The sequence below is a fragment of the Lacerta agilis genome, chromosome 10, assembly GCF_009819535.1.
Source record: "Lacerta agilis isolate rLacAgi1 chromosome 10, rLacAgi1.pri, whole genome shotgun sequence".
Classification (NCBI taxonomy): Eukaryota; Metazoa; Chordata; class Lepidosauria; order Squamata; family Lacertidae; genus Lacerta; species Lacerta agilis.
In genome coordinates, this window is record NC_046321.1 from 38,540,050 (window position 1) to 38,561,460 (window position 21,411).

A 21,411-nucleotide genomic window follows, 5' to 3' on the forward strand; every position below is an offset into this window, starting at 1 on the left:
TTGTTGTTAAATATTACACCCTCAATCTGTTTCCTTTTATTATAGCCACAGTGGGTTTAAGCAGCTTGCCAGTAGTTCTGTACAATTAGAAATAGTGTTAACAGTCTGGAGTTCTGCTACTGAAATCTGCTCTAAAAATGGTCGTACAAACTCCTGTGGCAATTTATTGACAGGGCAATGTTAACTGAGTACATGGGCAGACAATGCATAGTGAGAGATCATTTAACAATGTACAGTGGTACCTCGGGTTAAGAACTTGATTTGTTCTGGAGGTCCGTTCTTAACCTGAAACTGTTCTTAACCTGAGGTACCACTTTAGCTAATGGGGCCTCCCGCTGCTGCTGCGCAGCCACTGTGCCATTTCTGTTCTCATCCTGAGGTAAAGTTCTTAACCCAAGGTACTATTTCTGGGTTAGCGGAGTCTGTAACCTGAAGCGTCTGTAACCCGAAGTACCACTGTAAATACTTAAAGCATATTTAGGAATGGGAAAGGCCTGAAGTTTGATAAATATGAGTTATTAGTTTCTTTTAACTGTGTGATTCATTCATTCATTCATTCATTTATTCACTGCAGATTGTTGCAGAAAAAATAAAATAAAAAAGTCAGAAGTGCACAATTTTAATTTCCTTTGCATAAATGCATTTATTTCACACTGAAGAAAAGCCAAAACCAAAGTCAAAATGAGGTTCAGATCAGTAAATCAAAGACAGTAGATATTCTGCTTGGAACTGGAAATATAACTTATTGAGTCTTTTGTGCCGATTTGTTCCCAGCATCCATTTTAAGCAGAACAACTACTCATTGGCAAGACTTTAGCAAATGTTTTTTTTAAAGAAGAAGAAGACAATTGGCAGTTTGAGAGTGCCAATAAGCATACGGCTGGAGTTGGTGTGGAAGACATTATGTACTTAGGTTTTCAAAAAAGCTTTTGATCAAGTCCCTCACCAAAGACTGCTGAGTAAGCTTAGCAATTATGGGAAAAGAGTAGAGCTGAATAATCAACAGGTTAAGGGACAGGAAATGGAGGTCAGGTATAAATAGTGAGCTCTCCAAATGGAAGTGCCGTATTTTTCCATGTATAAGACGCCCCCATGTATAAGACACCCCCTATTTTTGGCGACTCCAAATTAAGAAAACACCCCTCAGCACTACCCATGTATAAGACAAACTCCAATTTTAAACCTTTTTGTTTGTTTGTTAAAAAACCTAGTCTTATACACGGAAAAATACGGTATGTAAGAAGGATCTCTTATCTGAGTAAATGGGCTTGTCATGGGCCACAAGCCTGAAGGAGCAGAAGGTGAAGTGACTCCACCTGCTGCTGATCAGCCTTCTTGCTCCTGATGAGAACCAGCTGGCTCCAGCTTTCTTAAGCAGGGTTTCCAGCCTCAATCAGTTGCTGGAAACAACATTTGTTGTCTTTTCTGAGCAGGCCTTGCTGCTTCTTGAGACCTTGGACCCTCGGCTTTCTTTACCCCCAGATCGTCTGACTATGTGAACTGAGGTACTCTTGACCTTAGGACTGGACTGGACCTTGTATATGGACTCTGCCCCCAGGCAAGTACCCTTCTGAGAGTTGGCTGGTCAGCTGGCTTCTCCCTCCACAGAGCTCTGCTGTGGCTGGCAGCACAGGACTAGGAAAGGGCTGCTGGAAAGGTGCCTCTTCCTTTCTCAAAATAAATGGCTACCATCCAATAGTGGGTGCCATTTCCTGATAATTGCAAGTGGGGAGGGTGTTGTTGCATTCAGATTCTGCATATGGGCTTCCCTTAAACGTCTGCTTGGCCAATGTGGGAATTAGATTAAATAGGCCCTTGGTCTGATCCAGCAGAACGCTTCTTATGTTCTTACATCTATGTTCTTATGACAGCACAATCCTATGCCTGTTTACTCAGATGTAAGTTCCACAGTCTTCAGTAGGGCTGACTCCCTATGAACTTACAGTAGATCCAAGTTACAAGAATGGAGATTCCAGCTGAACATCAGGAAGAACTTTAGGACAGTAAGAGCTGTTCAGCAGTGGAATGGACTCCCATGAGAGGTTGTGGACTCTCCTTCCTTGGAGGTTTATAAGCAGAGGTTGGATGGCCATCTGTCATGGATGCTTTAGTTGAGATTCCTGCATTGCAAGGGGTTGGACTAGATGACCCTCGGGGTCCCTGCCAACTCTCCAACTCTGCTCTGTGATTCTATGCTTATAGAGTTTAACCCTAAAATGATTTTTCATTCTCAGTTAATGGATTGTTGTTTTTTTAGAGCACTCCACCTTTCTTGACCCCTCCTTTCTAGTCAGCAAGACCAATCATTGAGCCATGGGGCTCTACCTTGTTGACCCTTGTGACTTTTTCTTAATCTATTTCAGGAAATCAAAAGATTTCAGGGCATAAAGTTGTCTTTTTATGGTAAAATATAACCCCACCCCCTTCCTGTGCTGCACTGCAACACCTTTTGAAGTTTCCTCTGAGTTTGTGAAAAGATGCTTATGCTGTATGAAGGAACTGCTGGTGCAAAAAAGATAAAAGCTCCCATAACACAGAGAGAGCTGGTTGTGTGCTTCTCCCGATCAAAACTCAAAACCTTTGATAAAGACCCTTGAACACTCTAATTTATCAAGACAATGATTCATTGAAGCTGAGCTCCAGAAAGCCTAATACCTTCTTTTGGAATGTACAAGAGAGGGGGGGAAACCCCCTTGGATAAAAGGAAGGGGTCTCTTTTTAAAAAAATGTCATGCAAGTTATATCAACTGAAATTTAATTCTTCTATCCAAGTGTTAAAGCTTCAGAATATCTTCCTTCCATTGCACCTGGCCGCCTTAATAAAGATGCAATAGCAGGGAGAGGTTCCATCACCAGTCTCTTTTCACTTCTAATAACCAATGAGGAGACAGCTAGAGAAGAACTGGAATGTATTGTGATTTTGGAGAGGAAGCAGCTGCATCCACCTCCCATCAACCTGTTCTCAATAGCTGTAGTTAACCCGGCCTTCACTTACCTGGTTATCTCCTTTGGACTGCTGCTCCCATCAAGCCCAGCCAGCATGGCTGTGCTAGTTGGTGCTGGTGGGAGTTGTAGTCCAAGACATCTGGGAGGCACCATTTTAGCAAAGTCTGGGTTAAACTTTTTAATCTTTGAGGGTTTCTTTAAAAAAAAAAGTGGTATATAGATTTTATGAGATAAATAATAATAAAATAAAAGCAGCAGTTTTGCTGCCACCGCCACCACCTTTGCAAACTTAATGTGAAGCAGCAGCAATGAAAAATCAGAATCCGTTTCTTTCTTCTGGAAGTGTGTGTGTGTGTGTGTGTGTGTGTGTGTGTGTTTATCGGGAATCTGTGCATCATTTCCTGAAAGCCAGTGTGGTGTAGTGGTTAAGAGCGGTAGACTCGTAATCTGGGGAACCGGGTTCGCATCCCCACTCCTCCACATGCAGCTGCTGGGTGACATTGGGCTAGTCACACTTCTCTGAAGTCTCTCAGCCCCGCTCACCTCACAGAGTGTTTGTTGTGGGGAAGGAAGGGAAAGGAGAATGTTAGCCGCTTTGAGACTCCTTCGGGTAGTGAAAAGCGGGATATCAAATCCAAACTCTTCTTCTTCTTCTTCTTCTTCTTCTTCTTCTTCTTCTTCTTCTTCATCTTCATCTTCATCTTCATCTTCTTCATCTGTGGCTCCTGTGTCACTAGTTAAACTAACAGCTGGTGGAAGGAAACCTTTTTCTCAGAGTACCATGCATTGCCTCGTTAGATCAGGTCCTCCATTAAAGAGGGCACGTGTTGCGGTGGGACCTGGCCACCTGACCCGGTGTTGTGGGTGGGTAATCCTGGAACAGACACAACCCCTGATAGGTGGGTCCCGTGTTGTTTGGGTGCAATCTGGCCAATGGGGTGCCTTGAAGAAGCAGCAACATGGGACCTATATAAACCCATGCGAGGCTTACGAGCTTCCTCTTTGGGGCTTTCACATCGGAACACCTGCCCACCTCTCCCTATATTTAGGGCTTGCGCTTGACCATGCTATGCCGTCGTGTGTCGCCTGCTTTTGGGGCAAGGGCACAGCAGGAATTTCCCCCACTAGGCTGATTGGCTGGTGCCATTTGGGTTTCGCCTGCTGCGTAGCAAATCGTCACAACTTGTAAGGTTGCGGATAGGCTCTGGTTCAGGTGATAGGTGTGGCACGTGACTGTGGCCATGCCTATGCAATGACAGGATATTCTGGTAAAGGAATCCAAGGACTCACTGGTTTGGCGTTCCCTGAAAGGGGTTCGGCCCACGCCCGAGTCCAGGGGACATCAGGGAGGCTGTTTGGTGTTCCCTCCATCAGCCGTCCCTGGTGTTCATCCATGGCTGTCCTATGAACGAGGCTCTGGGACAGCACTGCCTGCATGGGTGCAGGGAGATAGTTGAACCAGAACCTATGCAACCACTCACTTGATTGTAATCAATAAAGTTGTGGCCTAAATTTCTGCCAAAAACCAAGCCAAATATCTAACTCCTGTGTGAATTTATTTTGGGGAAAGGTAAAAGGTCTAAACACGCAAATGGGCAGTGCGTGAACACAGCTACCAGCAGGTGGGGTTATCCTTTCTTTGGTTTTCCTTTCTGATCTCCATATTTACAAATTAATCCAGTCATTTGTGGGGTTGTTCAACAGTCTGGTGGTGTCCCTCTGTTAAGAAAATAATACTAAACCAGAGCAAATTAAGCTGCTTAAAGAGCGCATTAGTGAGTGATCAAATATACTTTCCTGTGTAAAGATCACTTGCATCATGTTATGATGTTTCCAGTTTCATTGTGATGGAATTGAGAAGAAGGGGTTGCCCCAAGTCTGGTCCTGCAAGGCCTCCTGCCCCCTTTCCTCCCTCTTGTTTCCTGCTCCTTCCACTGCCATACCTTCCATACTTTTGCTGCTTCCTTGTTCTGTCCAATTTGAAGAGTCCCCCAGATCGCATTTGGTGCCTAGTGCCTGTGATAAGGTGACCTTCCTGTGTTTTTTTTTATGAAACAGAAAGAAGCCAGGCCTTCTGGGTTAAGCAGAGGGAGAAGATGTAGCCTAGAATCAGAAAGGATCCTGAGATCTAGTAAGGGTTCTGCTTTGTCTCCCTTTCCCTCACTTCTTCTGCTTTCTGCCCAGTCCTTCAATCAAAGTTGTTTGTGTCCTAGCCTCACATCAACCTGTTTTCTCCATGAACGATAAGAACATAATAATGTAAGGAAAGACCTGCTCTATCAGGCCAAGGACCCATCTAACCCAGGCCTCTGTTTCCACAGCAGCCATGGGAAACCTCCAAGCAGAGACGAAATGTAACTGCATCTGTCCCAGCAATCAGCAGTCAAAGGCAAAATGCCTCCACCATTGGAGATAAAACATAGCAATCATGGCTAGTAGCCATGGATAATCCATCACAAATATGTCTCATTCTCTCTTTTGATGTCATCCAAGTTGGTGGCTATCACAGTCTCCTGTAAATGCTTTGTGCTGTCTCTTTCCGCTTCTGCTAAAGTTGAGAGAACTCTATCTGACCCATCCCCTTCTCCCCCATATTAAACTTGTATTTCTATCTTTGTATCTCTCCCTAGCTTCCTTCCCTCCCACAACTCCCCCTTCTCCCACAGCAATATCTTGTGGAACAAGTTGCAATATTATACTGGGGAAATTGTGTCGGCTGTCAAAAAACAAGTAACCATGATTGATAGCATGAATCCCTTCTGTAACTTATTTTCAACTAGCTTCATGTTTGACAAATACAAATGCCTTTTGTAAGTAAGGATTGCTGTTATACTTCATAAGCATCAAAATGTTTGATGCTTGAGGGCCGTTATTTGTGAGTGGTGGTTTTTTGTGGGGGGGGGGGAGTTTAGGAGCATGTACAATCAGTAGGAGACAGGAGTTCCAAATCTAACTAGTAGAAGACAAGGGCACACAAGGCATTACGAATAGTGCCAAATTATAGGACCTCCCTCAGGTGGCAAGTAGGGTTTCTCCAACTATCACAGAGAAGCCTATCTGGTAGCAGAAGAGTTCAACCAGAAGAGTTCAAGCAGAAGAGTTAACAAGCCTGCATGTTTCATTAATCAAATATTACTTGTTTGTCCACACATGGAACCACAAGGATATGACATTTGAGATCTTTTATCCAGAGTTGTCGTATGTAGTGGAGGATATTGCCCTGCACCTTAGTTACCTGAATTTCAGGGAATTTGCTAGAAATGCCGAGTTCCAGTGTAGGTTCAAAATAAATTTGCATCTGTATCATAGCTGTCAACCTTTTCCTTTTTTGTGGGAAATTCCCTTATTATAGCATTGGGAAACAGCAGGGAGGGTATACATCATCAAAACATGGTTGAAATGCAAAATGGCTTTGTGATTTGAAATACAATCATACCTTGGAAGCTGAACAGAATCTGTTCTGGAAGTCTGTTCAACTTCCAAAATGTTTGGAAGCCCCTGCAGCCAATCAGAAGCCACAAGCCACACCGGATGTTCAGGTTCCAAAGAACATTCACAAACTGGAACACTCAATTCCAGGTTTGAGTGTTTGTATAAGGATTGCTGTATAAGGATCAGGGAGTGGTGTTCGGGATCTGGAGAGCTGAAATGAAGACCTAGATGAACCAGAAGTGGATCTAGACTAGAAGCATTCCTATTCTTCAGTTTCCCGGTTCTTATAATAGGGAATCTTTGCGGTTATTAATGGGAGGTGGTGGGCTGTGGTGATTTAGGCTGAAGAGACAGGGATGGCTCTGTGTTGTGGGTTGGCATGAGTGGTGCTGTCACTGGTTGACTTTTAGAGCTGTTGGTGGAGGTGGTATTGAGATGTGCTTAGATTTTATAATTTTTTGTTCTTGAGTATTTGTTCCTTTGACACCTTTTTGTGTGTGTGACAGTATCAACATTCTTGCTTGGTTGTTGACATTTGTGTAGTGAGTTATTCCAGTGTTTTGACATTTTGTTGTTGTTTCTAACCTTCTTTTGTAACAAGAAGGAAAAGGGAAGAAAACTCCCCACCTACATGTTAAGTACCTGAATCACAGCATTTCTGAGGGATGTATTAAAGGAAAGTTTTTGATGGTGGCGTTGAAAGCATATCTATCTATCTATCTATCTATCTATCTAATCTATCATCTATAGCGTGTATTTGGGCTGTTCATTTTGAATATATTACTGTTTAGCTTATTGTAAATTTCAATCCATTTTTGTATGGGTAAATAACTTTATTTTAAGAGCAGCATTCTGATTATAGTCATTGGAAGACAATCCAACACAGAATTAACAATTTATGATTGTGAATTTTGAAGCATACCTCAGTCTATAACCGTTAGAAGTTGTTATTATTTGCTTCAGAATGCAAATGCCCTACACACAAGTCATTTGTGAATAGGGCTACTGCCTATCAAAGTTGCAGAATTAGACATTGTCTTAAAGCAAAAGTCTTTTTGTTCAGCTCTGTTTTTACTTTTCTTTTACGGGAGCGAAACATTGGTTCAGTATTTTTACATCAGGGCTACTATCCAGTAATGCAGAAGCTAAGGAGGCAGTGGAGGATAGGGGTGCCTGGTGTGCTCTGGTCCATGGGGTCACGAAGAGTCGGACACGACTGAACAACAACAACAAAGTCTAGTTGTATGTTGCCTACAAGTGGGGAATGCAGAGTTTGATCTCCACTAAATGGTTGGATAGATACTTGTTGGGGATATGCCACAAAAATGACTTATTGAACGGGGAGTGGGGGAAAGAGGGAGGCTGTGGATTATATCCAGTACTGCATGTGTGGAGTGCAACTTGCACCTCAGGACTTCTCCCTCCTCTCCTTTCCCCACAATCCTTCAAAATCGGCTCTGAAGGGTCCTCCAGATTTTGAGGTGTAGGGGAAGCAGCAGAAGAGGAAAAGGGTCAGTTCCTATGTGCAAGTTGATGTCTGCTGTGCTGGTTGAGCAGCAGTGTTGGATATGACCTTGTGCATGTCGAGTTAATTACCAAATGCTTTCTGCTATCATTTTATGAGCCCCTCTCCATATAGCCATCAAGCTAACACTTCAAAGGGCAGAATGCTCTGCCACAACTTTATTAAAAGTTGCAGTTTTTCTTACTCTTTTCAAGGCAGCTTTTGTCAGAGACTCATGGCTATGAACGCCAAGCTCTGTTTTGCCCCCCCCCCATCCCAATATGGAAATATATGTAGTATTGCCTAATTAATGCAGTAAGTCTTTTTGTAAATCAGTTTTTATGTGGGCATAAGCGTGGATAGTTTGTTGGGAGGTCTCCAAGAAAATTCTTCCTCTGATTCATAGGCATCGATCTTGTATCACGTTCTTATCTCTGACTAAGTACTGATTCGAAGCCTTGTGATTTTGAAAGTATGGGGTTGACATATATTAAAGTTTTCCATGTTTCTGTTGTAAAAAAATCATATAGGGACATAGGACAAATCAGAAGGGAGAGAGTAGCAGGGAGGATATTTATGTGGATAAAAAGGAACTGGGAAGCTTACTTTTTGTGATCAGAATATACAGTGCAAAGCGAGATACTTGCATACATTTGCTTTTTTTATAGTATTCTATGCATGTTGGCACCGTGGGTTAAACAGAGCCTAGGGCTTGCTGATCAGAAGGTTGGCAGTTCAAATCCCTGTGATGGGGTGACCTCCTGTTGTTCGGTCCCTGCTCCTGCCAACCTAGCAGTTCAAAAGCACGTCAAAGTGCAAGTAGATAAATAGGTACTGCTCTGGCAGGAAGGTAAATGGGGTTTCTGTGTGCTGCTCTGGTTCACCACAAGTGGCTTAGTCATGCTGGCCACGTGACCCGGAAGCTATACTCTGGCTCCCTTGGCCAGTAAAGCAAGATGAGCGCCGCAACCCCAGAGTCATCACAACTGGACCTAATGGGTCAGGGGTCCCTTTACCTTTACCTTTATGCATGTTTTCTACCACCAGGGGAAACAGCAGGAGGGGAAGCTGTTGCAACCAACCTGTAAGGACTGTGGGTTTCTCATAAGTATCATTGGAGAATAAGATAAGGATTAGCATAGGAGAAGCAATAGTGGAAAGGAAGCTAAGGGAAAGCCGGGTTAAACAGGGCAAGTATGTGCAGTTGTTCCAGCTGCATGTGTTTTGGCAGAGTTACAGTAGGGGTGGGGCAACTTGGAGTTTCTACCCAAGTCTTCATGGAAAAGGTGAGTTCTGAAGAGGGAATTATTCCTGCATTGCAGGGAGTTGGACTAGATGACCCTTGAGACCCCTTCCAGCTCTACAGTTCTATGATTTGAAGGGAATGAGATATGGGTCACCAACCTTTTTAAGCCATTGGGCACATTTGAATTTTAATAGAGTGCTGGGGGGTGCCAATCACAGAGTGGCTACTGTGGGGTTCTGGTATAACACAGGGACCGCCAAACTGGAGAGGGAGAGGATGAGGGAGAGAGGGAAGGAAGGAGAAAGAGGAGTGCAAGATGATGCAGTCATGCACCCCCCCATCAGCTGCCCCATTGATGGGGAGAGGGAAGTACCGACATCAGCAACTCCTGTGCTCACTCTTTGCACCTCTCCTCTATTTGGAATGGAAAGGAAGGAGCATGTCCAATGGTGGCATCCATTGAAGTATGGGCATGCTTAAGCAGGCATGCTCAATGTTGGAGAGGCTGAGGAAGTGCATACAGGAACTGAGCAAGAAGGGCAAACATTGCCTTGTGTATTGTGGATTTCTGAAGGGATATTGACTGAGACATTTCATAGTCACCTTAGATGGTATTGGCAGGCACACTGGCACCTGTAGGCACTTGGTTGATGATGCCCTAACTAAGAGGTTTGGAATCAGACAGGAGTTCTAAGTAGTTCTAAGAATGTGGAGCAGAAAGGGTAGAATCTTTTGAGGATGTAGGCAGCCTTTAAATGGTTGAGGGCTGTAGAGTCAGAGGACAGAAGATTACCCCACATAAATGTATATGATGACAGAATGGCTAAAATATTCTGGAGGCAGGTGCACATTGATTGACCCATGTAGAAGACTCTAACAGGAAATCTTGACACCAGCCTACTAGACAGTGTTCTGACTGGTTTTGGTGGTAAGCTTCCCAGGTAAATGGTTTCAGAATGATGCTATAAGGCGAAATTGGCTGGCTAAGGATGATAGGGGCAAAGCCAACAGCCCAATCAATCAGTGGTTTATCTTTTTAAAAGGCGGCAGAAATAAAAGCAGGCTGTTTGATTCAGTACTCTTAACAACAAAAGATCAATGTCTACATAGAACAAGCTGACTGTTACAGATAAGGTGACAGTCACAAAGGCAACTTTGATGGACCTGAAGAGAGTGGGCCGTATAAATCACTTCATTCGCCAAATGAAGGGTCATTCTGAGTATTGTGCAAGGAACATACAAATGAATCTTCAAGTACTGTGCTTATTTTTTATTCTAGTTAAAGGATCTCTGGAAATATGTCATCTATATAATTTTCACTGGGGAAACTATCTGCATACCTTTTTTGAGAGAGAGCGAGAGAGACTCAATTTATGCTCCTTAGCACACTAATATGGAAGTACCTCCAGTAAGAATTATTTTCTAGTAAACATGAACAGGGTCAGGCTATTAGGATTGCAGAGGCCGAAGAATTAGAAATGATGCTCAAATGCATATGAGAGCATCAGATACATCGGTAGGATTTTAAGGTTCAAACTAGATGCAAAATTAACCATGTCTTTGAATTCTGTGCTTGGGATTTTCTTCTTAAAAAAAACAAAAACAAAAAACCCCCAGAAAGATCTGGTCTGGATCTGAACCATGATGCAGAGATCTGTAGATGAAAATGATCATTTTTCTTGAAGCTGCTATTTGAAGCAAATTGTAGCTTGGAGAAGGGGGTCGGGTGAGGTGGGGACTGCCATGAGGCAAAAAATTAAGTATTTTCTTCTTGTGCCAAGTTCCTGATCTGGATTCAGCATTCTCTGGCTGTTGTTGTTTTAAAAAGCCATGAAAAAGAATCTGAAGGATTCAAAGTCAAGGTTGATAACATGTGTAGTTTACTTTTCTGCTTTTTTAACAGGTATGACTGTGATGATGCCTTCTAGGTCACAGGCTGTGTGCGCAACGTACATTTAAAACTCATTTAAATCACTTATAATCACATGGCTTGCCCCGCCCCCAAAAAAATCTTGGGAATTGTAGTTTTTAAAAGGGTGCTGGAGATTGTAACTCTGTGAGGGGTAAACTACAGTTACCAGGGTTCTTTGGGAGAAGTAACATGCTTTCAGTGTGTGGTGTTACACACAGCCAGAGTCATTGAATCGTACCCAATGGACTTTGCTATGGAGAGTTAGGGCCTAGACATGGATAAACCTTCCGAATCAATTAAAGCACTAGTGGGATCCTGAACAAAATGACATTAATAAGTGGGTAAAACTAATGTGGCACTATCAGAAGATCCCTAATGATAGGACCTACTTTATCTGCACAGCGGGGGGGAACCTAAAAGTAAATTGTGACACGAATGAAATGCATGCACTAGTGAACATAGAAAAGAGATCTTTTCAGCATTCAGAATTTTTGGAAGGATCTCTAGAAATGCTAAAACACTGAAAAACTAAGTGATGCCCAGTGTAACTTATGACTCTGCCATTTTTCTCAGGCAAAGAATAATAGAATCAGGTGTGATGCAGTTGCTGAGGGCACAACACCCCTTTGCATTAGCTCTGTGACCTCACTTCTTCAGCACTGATGCAACATCTGCCTTCAGCCAAGGATTGCCAGCTGTCTTTTGGTACCTAGGCAGCGGAAGGGAGAGGGTCCAAAGTAACAGCGGCTCTAATGCCCTGTAGAGCCCTGAATGTTAACAGCCACTGCTTATTGTAAGGGGGTCGAAGGGCAAGTTGAGCAGAGCTGGCCACATCTGTGTCACTTGCCAAGTCTGGAGGGCTGCTTTAGCTGACATAGAGCAAATGATTGCTTGTGCTATGGCAGCTGAGTATGTTCAATGGATCTGGCTGGCTGGCTACAGAGGATCAAGATCTGGAATCCTGGCTGTTGTTCTGCACGTAGCGTGGTAAGGCCGCTGCTGTTTACCGTGACAGATACTCACTCTCTTCCTTTTATAAACATGGAGGTATACATTTAAAGTGCTTTCAGACCACTTTGAGCAATAATGGCTTCTCCCCAAGAATCTTCAGAACTGTAGTTTATCAAGGATGCTGAGACTTGTTAGAAGATCTCTATTCCAGCCTCCCCACTCACACCTACAATTCCCAGAGTTCCCTGGGAAGAGGGATCTATTGCTAAACCACTCTGGGAATTGCAGAGGGGAATAGGAATCTTCTAGCAACTTCTCAGCACCCCAAAGAAACGGCAGTTTCCGTGGCGCTTGTTGGAGAAGTGGTATGGTACTGCTATAATTGTGCAGATGGGGCCACGGAATGCTACAATTACGACATATTTTCATTGTGAAAATACAGTTTTGGGAAACCAGTTTACCGCCTGCTTTTTTAATGGTTCTTATAAAACTTCCATGACTTTCCAGTTTTTAAGAACCCTCCTGCATGTTTAATGTGAGCTTAATTGGTAAAGTGGTGACATTGTGTTTCGCTTTCTCAGCAAACTGAACTTAATAAATTAAATATCAAATAAATAAATTATTATTATTACTCCAGACTTTTAGAAGACATCTGAAGGCAGCCCTGTTTAGGGAAGCTTGTAATGTTTAATAGATTATTGTATTTTAACATTCTGTTGGAAGCCGCCCAGAGTGGCTGGGGAAACCCAGCCAGATGGGCGGGGCATAAATAATAAATTTTATTTATTCATTCATTCATTCATTCATTCATTCATTCATTTATACAGTAGTGTCCATTCATAAATAATAATGAATTTAGCTCTCTGCCCCTCCTCCACCCCACATTTCATCCCTATCTATAATACTGATGAGTATATAGGGTTTATTTTTAGGCAGATTGGAACAAAACTTCTATTTCTTACCTTGAAAAGGTAAAACAACAACAACAACAACAACAACAACAACAACAACAACAGAATACTGATATTGTTAGACCTGCATGTTATCTGTAGAGGAGTCTTGATATGTGTGGCTCAATGATTAATTCTTATGAGTGGTTTGCAACTATGTAGACCCACTGAAATTAATGAACGTGACGAAGTTAGGTCCAATAATTCCATTGTAGGTCTACTCTGACTAAAACTTTGTTGCATACTTCTCCAGGTGTCCTGTCACAGTCTGTATAGCCATTCTCCAGAAGCACACATACACACTGTGGACACAGGGTAATATTTTTTCCTGAGTGTTTCTCTTTAAACTTGAAAAATCAGTTTTGCGAATTTTGAAAAGGAAAGTGCTGATAGTGGTATTCCCACACCCCACTTTTTTTTGGTAAATATTCATTGTGCCAAATCCTGACTATTTTGTTTGAACTCAAGTGAGTTTAAAGGGCAGTTTGAATGTGCCTTATGAGACTAAAACTCTCAGGAGTGAGTGGGGAGGTGGAATTAAGATTTGTGCAGAGTCCCTTGGATCATGATCTAAATTTCTAAACATTTGCAAGCAGCAAGAAATAATTTCACCAATGCGTTGTAAATTCCTGCCAGACAGTTTAGCAGGAACATAAAAAAGAAAGAGCATTTTAAACATGTGCGGACAAAAGCTACTTGTTTCAGGTTGTGAAAATTTTATGTTTGCATCAAATAAAAAAGCACTTTATCTTGTAAAGTAGAGAAAGCATAACTATTATTGTGTTATAAATTTTATTCCTTTCATGAATATGTCTAAAAAGTGCAACAAAATATAAATGATTTGTATATAATTTCAAAGTCCGCAAGGCTTGGCTCAGCCAATAAACTTGGTTGCATAACAAATTTTGGCATGATGTGTTTGTGTGACTTCAAGATTCATAATGCTCATAAGTATGTGAGTTGCCAGCAAGTACTGTGTGCAGAATAGTCTTGAATGTCAATGGCAACACACATTGGTTTGGGCCCCATTTGTACTATACAGTACAGTTAAAGCAGCAGCAGCATACCACTTTAATTAGCTGAGATTTCCTGCCCAAAGAATGCTGGGAGTTGGAGTTTAAGGGTGCTCCCTATTCCGCTCAGAGACCTACAGTTCTCATAGTAGTTTAGCAGTCCCTTCCTCTTCCCAGAGACCTTTGTGAATTGTAGCTCTGTGAGGGAAAATTGATCTAACAATTCTCAGTACCCTTAACAAACTAAAGCTCCCAGGATTCCCTGCGGGGAGTCATGGCTGTTTCAAGTGGTATGAGGACCCTTTAAATGTATAGTGCAGAATAGCGCCCTGGATATGGGGTACAATCCAGGCAGATGTTCTCTTGTGCATGCACTGTTAAAAATGAATGGGACTGACATGCTGACTTAGTGTTGTCCTTGCACAACTCCCATTTGTTGCAATTGGCCTTGTGCAGGAGAACTCCTCTGTGGGATCATGACCTTGAACTCCACGTTTCTGTTTACTCTAAAGTCATCAGAACTAAACTATAAGCATATTGCATACAAGTAATGGTTTTCTGGTGTTTTTCAATCAATAATAGCCTGTTTGCTCTACAATCAGCAATATGTTCTTACTATGCTAATCAACAATAATTTTTAATTTGCAATGTGAGATTTTATGACACGCTTTGCAGTAAGGTTAACTGTCGCAGTTGAGTGGAAATGAAAATACATTGATGTTTCTGTCGCATTATTTATATGTGTGTGTGTTTTTAAAGCAAATCCTTTCAATTCAGTGGACTCTCTGTTGCACACTTTTTCAGATGACGGTTGCTGCTGGTACGAACATTGAGAATAACATTCAAAGGACCATATCCTGCCCTAATGTATGTTCTACATATCTTGGATTTTTGTCTGATTATAAATGTAAAATCTCATTATGTGAATTTGCTCTTCTGTCATCTTACGGCATCATGTTCATTCCAGGCATGCTGTGTATTATACTACAAGTGAAGGATCTAAGCTGCTTACTGAGTGGCCGTTAAAGCATTTCTCTTATAATTTGACAGCTTTGCTAGTAATGTCTGTGATTACATTGCCACAGTTCTCTCAGAGTTGCATCCTTCCAGCGCAGAGTTCTCATCATTTGGAAGGAAGGATGCAGCACCTCAAGGCCATGTTTTTTTTCTAACTTCTAAACTTGGCCTGATCACCCAAGGAGTTAAAGTTGTTCTTTCTTAGTAAACCTTATTCATAAGCTTGTAGTACAGTAGCAGTCTTTGCATTCTACATAATCCGCTATCACCCCAGCAACAACAGCCACTTGCAGAAAATGAATAACTTCGCGTCTATCGTATACTGAAATATAACATCTCTCAGATGTATCCTCTAGGATACTCAATGACTCTGCTTCCTGCTGTTTCCTTCCCACCCCAGCATACACACAACATTTATATATATATATATATATATATATATATATATATATATATATATATATATATATATATATATATATATATACAGGTCAAAATCTAGAACAATAACAAAAGTTAATGTATTCTTGAATCATTTACATATGTACAGGACAGTTATTTGAATAAGCAGATTTCAATCATCCATAGATATCACTATTAGAGCAGCCTCTTAGGTTTTATTGGCAGGGCAATCCTATAGGTCAGGGATGTCCAACAGGTTGATCTTGATCTACTGGTCGATCCCCAGGAAGTTTTGGTAGATCGCAGTCGATCGCTGGCTCCTCCATCTGGGCCGACCCCATCGCCCCTCCCTCTAGATCACGATGCCAGAGGACGAAGCTCTCACTGTGATGCTCACTGTTTCATTAGCGATCTCCTTATGTGCACCTTTTATTTTATTCCTTCGCCCTGATCCCCCCAAAAAGGGGGAGATCACTGCCAGTTTTTAATTGGGTGAGTAGATCACAATCTCTTAGAAGTTGGCCATCCCTGCTATAGGTGTTCTGCTCAGATGTCAGCCCCACTGAATTCTATGGAAGTAATGCCTGATTCCATAGAATTCAGTGGGGCTGACATCTGAGCATTCTATGGAAGTAATGCCTGATTGGGACCCAGGTGGCGCTGTGGGTTAAACCACAGAGCCTAGGGCTTGCTGATCAGAAGGTTGGCGGTTCAAATCCCTGCCATGGGGTGAGCTCCCATTGCTCGGTCCCTGCTCCTGCCCACCTAGCAGTTTGAAAGCACATCAAAGTGCAAGTAGATAAATAGGTACCGCTCCGGCGGGAAGGTAAACGGCGTTTCCTTGCGCTGCTCTGGTTTGCCAGAAGCGGCTTTGTCATGCTGGCCACATGACCCAGAAGCTGTCTGTGGACAAACGCCAGCTCCCTCAGCCTATAGAGCAAGATGAGTGCCGCAACCCCAGAGTCGGACACGACTGGACCTGATAGTCAGGGGCCCCTTTACCTTTAATGCCTGATTAGTGGGTAACCTCTGCACCCTTGCTTTGGAGTAAGCTCCACTAAACTCATTGGGACTTAGGTCTAAGTAAACAAGTCCAAGACAGTACTGTAACTAGGGGCAATTTTGGGCTTTTTAAGAATACTAACCTAGGGCCCAGTTACACAAACCATCCTAAGTATTTTTCAGTTTTAGTCTTCATTCCTTTTGGCGCTGTGGTCTAAACCAGAGCCTAGAGTTTGCTGATCGGAAGGTCAGCAGTTTGAATCCCCGCAATGGGGTGAGCTCCCATTGTTCAGTCCCAGTTCCTGCCCACCTAGCAGTTCAAAAGCACATCAAAGTGCAAGTAGATAAATAGGTACCACTCTGGCGGGAAGGTAAATGGCATTTCCATGCACTGCTCTGGTTTCCCCAGAAGTGGCTTAGCCATGCTGGCCACATAACTCAGAAGCTGTCAGCTCCCTCGGCCTATAGAGCTAGATGAGCGCACGACCCCAGAGTCGTCTGCGACTGGACTTAATGGTCAGGGGTACCTTTACCTTTACCTAGCCTAGGGCCCAGTTACACAAACCATCGTAAGTATTTTTCAGTTATAGTCTTCATTCCTTTTGTGCTGACTTTAAACCATGCTGCCACAGGCTGAGGTGACTGTGTAACTGATGTGGGGCAATCACCTATTATGAGTGCCCACCAGCCAAATCTTCAAATGCAGGAACTTATGGAGGCATTCTGATGCAAATCTCAGGCTAGTATGGGTGAAGTTGTTTCCTTAAGTAACCAGAATCCAGCTTCTAGAAAGCTTACCGGTAGTATGTAGCAGAAATGATAACAAAGAGTCTTGTGGAATAAACTTTTGTGGATTAGGGTATCGTATGCATGAAGTCTTGTCTTCAGCTGGCACATATATGCATACATGTCCATCCCATTCATTGGTATAGAGAAAAAATGGTAAACCATGAGTTCAAATGGCAGTGAAATGCTAAAAGTAAAGGCTGTGGTCATTCTATATATAGTTTAAGATAAGCAAAGTTACCATTCACAACAAAAGTATTTTATATTTAACTTAACAATATCAGATTGATTGTGCTGACACTCATAGTAGGACAGGAAGGCATTGTCTCTGCTGAAGCCTAAAAAATTATAGAATGAATGGCCACTTGCAGGTCAGCAATGGAATGTCTTAGGTAAATAAATAAAAATTCCAGTACTGATTTCTAAGTGTTTCCCCTCTATGATGTCAGATTTGTGTCTGTATAGAAACTTATCTGTTTGTCCTATACAGGGAGCAGAAAAGCTTTGCTGGCAAGTAATAACATATTAAAAGATGGGCAGATAACTGTTGCAAATAATATTACTTGATCCTGTAACAGCATTCTTAAAGTTAGCATCTGGGTTTGTTGCAGAGTCTGGTCTCTCCCTTTGCTAGGTGGCCTGTTGTTAATATTGTTGTTGTAATATAGTTCAAATTTTTTTTGGGGGGGGGTCAGATTAACTCCATACTTGGGCGTACTTATTTGTCAACAATTTGCTAGCAAAAGCTGTTAACTCCTTTGCATGCATTCTTTGAAACTGGTCTTCATTGCAGACCTCAATTCACTTTCTCTTCTATGTTTATTCGGTTTTATTTATTATTAGTCCTATTGGTGGATATTCTTTGCATGAGAAAAGCTGGAATATGAAATGAAAGCCATAAGCACTTGAGTACTCTCTTTTCCCAAGCAATATTGGGCATGTGCCCATAAATAATAAGAGGCACCATTCTGGAATTTTGTATTTCACAGAAAGTTATAGTGTTGGAAAACCTGATCAGACTTTCTTTGGTCCCTAAGATTGGGTTCCATTTTTCTAAGTGTGAATTCCTTGGATTTTTATTTTTATTCAGTTTAATGTGGTTTTATACTACTATATTACTGGCTTTATGATGTTGTTTTCTTTAAATGATAGTGTTCCCTTTTTAATGTTGTACAACATAAATATGTTATTCATTAGTACCAACCCTTTCCCCTCTGTCATACCACAGTCCTTTTCAGAAATGAATCTATGTGTACTGAATGTGTGCAGGATCATGGCAGCACACTCTGCCACTGAGCTTGGGTGCCTTCATTTGCTGGTTGAAACAGAGCCTACAGATGTATGCAACTCTCTGTGTAATACAGGGAGCTCTGCAAAAACAGTGTTCAATATCACATGGAGAGGAGCCTAGACTGCTTAAGACATAATGCTAAACCATTGTTTAGGCAAGTCTCAGACTCTTCTCCTCCAGTATTCCTGCAAGAAGGAGCTTGCACACTTTCACTTCTGTGGCAGATTAACCAATAGCCTGCTGTGTTGTCCCAAACCCTCACAAACTCTGGCTAAGCCTAACAATGGTTGGTGAAGCATGCCGATTTCAAACCATTGTTTTAAGCAACTGGCTTATCAAAATTTAGTTAAGGTAAACCACAGTTTAGGTGACATACTAAACTGTGGTTGATCAAGATCAGAAGATTTTAATCTCTTCCTTACAGCCACGCTGGAGGACAAGAGAGGCATTGGATTAACTAATCTGAAATAAGGACTACTCCGCTTCAATTTTCACCATGGCCATCTCAGACCTAAAAATTCCCCATCCTAGAAAGGCCCATGGCTCTATGCAGTAACCTCAGTGAGTTTGGTAGGGTTTCTCGCAGATAATGGACTCCAATTTTTGTGTTTGTTTTTTAGATGAACAATGCAGACCAATGCAGCTACTGTTCTGGAAAACAGGTGAAAATAATTCCTTTCTGTTTTTAGTGCAATATATACACATGCACACATTCACATGGAAGAAACCTAACAATTTGGTCTCAAACAGCAAGGGTGGGGTCGAGAGAGTAATGTATACTACATAGAAAGTAAGGGAAACGTTTTAGAACAAACCAGGGCTGGATCTAGACACATCAAAGAAGCGTTTCAGTTTAAAGCATTGTAAATTTAAACAGGGAAAACAAGTAGAGAAAAACGAGACTCCACATTGCCATCTGGTGGCACAATGTTATATTGCACATACAACACATATAAATTGCTTTTTCTTTACCAGTCTGGCTGTGTCCCAGGAGAAACAAAGTGGAACGCTGTTGTAATGGAAGAATATGGGAGCTCCATCTTAGCACTAAGTAACTCAATCCACCAGTGCAAGGATTTGTGCAATTCAACTTTCCCCCCGTCTTCTTCCCTTGTAACTCCCTAAATCTGTTCTGGGGTTTCCCCCAGCCCTCCAGAGCACTTTTGGGGAGGGTGTGGGATGTTCATGGGGAGAAAAGAGGCAGGAAAGTTCTGTTGCACAAGCATAAATCCCTGCACTAACAGAATGAGTACATTGGATACGGCAGGTGGATACAATGAGGTTGTGGCCACTGGCTGCCTACCTGTTTTCCATTCCAGCTTTCAAATATGTGTGGCCATGGTGAGGACAGAAAGTACAGTCTGCTACTCCCTCTCCACACATTGACAGAACTTCTGACAAGCATGGATTCACTAAATTGTGTTTTGCAAGTTTGAGTTCAAAAGCATGTCCCTGATTCAGATGACTTAAGTAGCTAGTTGTACATTGCAACTAGTAGCTCTCGAATCTTGCTTCCTTGAGCGTGTATCATTACTGCATTGTATCTGCATGCATGCGCGTGTATATATATGTGTATATATATATATATATATATATATATATATATATATATATATATACTGTATATATACACACAGACACTATTGCATGCGCACATATATAGATATATGCACATACAAGAATATATATTTAGCAAGGCTTCATTCACAAAGAATTTATATGCATGTGTGAACTGAAATCTTACCAAAAAAAACCCTACCCCAAATCACAACCCTTTGGCCATCTCTCTGTGCTAATTTAGTAGTAATCTTTCCAAGATTCTGTTTATTTGGTACAGATTCCAAGATTCTGCTTATTTGGTACAGATTCCATTTTCATGCCTTGAAAATATCACAGTTGTACGAGCAAAAAACCACTCTGATGGTGTAAAGAGAAGTGTGAAAAATTTTAAGCAATTAAAAAAGAAAATGATGAAATAACAGACACTGGTGGGGTTTATGCCACTTACAAGTTTCTAGAAAATTAGCAAGTCAGACTTTTTTTATTACAAGTTTGGCACTGCTACATATCCTATTTATTTAAAACATATACCCTGTCTACTTGCTCTGCAAGAGCTCTTAAATCAGCTTAAACTGCAATTCAAAATACCATTTGAAATTATGCTGGCCATGGGCTTCTTCATATTGCACCAGAGGAAGGGTTGGGAATGTGTATGAGATTGTACCTATAGGCTTATCAAATGTCTTGGGATCACAAGAACAGAAGATATTTGGTGTATCAGACCTTCCAAACCAGCATCCACCTTTCTATCTCATCCAGAATCCTTGGTGGAGGGGCTATAGCTCAGTGGTAGAGCTTCTGTTTTGCATTCAGAAGTTCCCAGGTTCAATCCCCAGCATCTCCAGTTAGGGCTAGGAATCCTCAAAATACTGGAGCGTCTGCTTCAAATGTTGGAGGTCAGCTGGCAGGCACCAGGTATGGGAAACCTCCAGAAGATGTTGGACTCCAACTCCCATCATCCCCACACAGAATGGATAATTGCCAGGGATCATGGGAATTATAGCCCAACAACATCTTGGGGGGGGGGGTACAGGTTGCCTAAACGGCCTCGGCCCAGTATACCTGAAGGCGTGTCTCCACCCCCATTGTTCAGCCTGGACACTGAGGTTCAGCTTCGAGGGCCTTCTGGTGGTTCCCTCACTGAGAGAAGTGAAGGTACAGGGAACCAGGCAGAGGTTCTTCTTGGTAGTGGCGCCTGCCCTGTGGAACACCCTCCCATCAGATGTCAAGGAAATAAACAACTATCTGACTTTTAGAAGACATCTGAAGGCAGCCCTGTTTAGGGAAGTTTTTAATGTTTGATGTTTTATTGTATTTTTAATATTCTGTTGGGAGCAGCCCAGAGTGGCTAGGGAAACCCAGCCAGATGGGCGGGGTATAAATAATAAATTATTATTTC

At 42.1% G+C, this 21,411-nt stretch overlaps 1 protein-coding gene across 16 annotated transcripts in view; it reads left to right on the forward strand.

The window, feature by feature from the left end:
* The window catches only part of PPFIA2 (PTPRF interacting protein alpha 2), a 258,382-nt gene that overhangs the window by 120,748 nt on the left and 116,223 nt on the right, over window positions 1-21,411 (forward strand). For 8 of the 16 annotated variants that reach the window (XM_033162610.1, XM_033162595.1, XM_033162597.1 and 5 more), the window contains exons 3-4: window positions 14,759-14,821; window positions 19,073-19,114. The exons of 3 other annotated variants lie outside the window; for them this stretch is intronic. In XM_033162610.1, the coding sequence (XP_033018501.1) occupies window positions 14,759-14,821; window positions 19,073-19,114 (105 nt within the window). Of the gene's footprint in view, window positions 1-10,012; window positions 10,070-11,830; window positions 12,028-14,758; window positions 14,822-19,072; window positions 19,115-21,411 lie in introns of those variants that run through there. 5 more of the 16 variants (XM_033162599.1, XM_033162603.1, XM_033162609.1 and 2 more) reach the window with 4 other exon arrangements.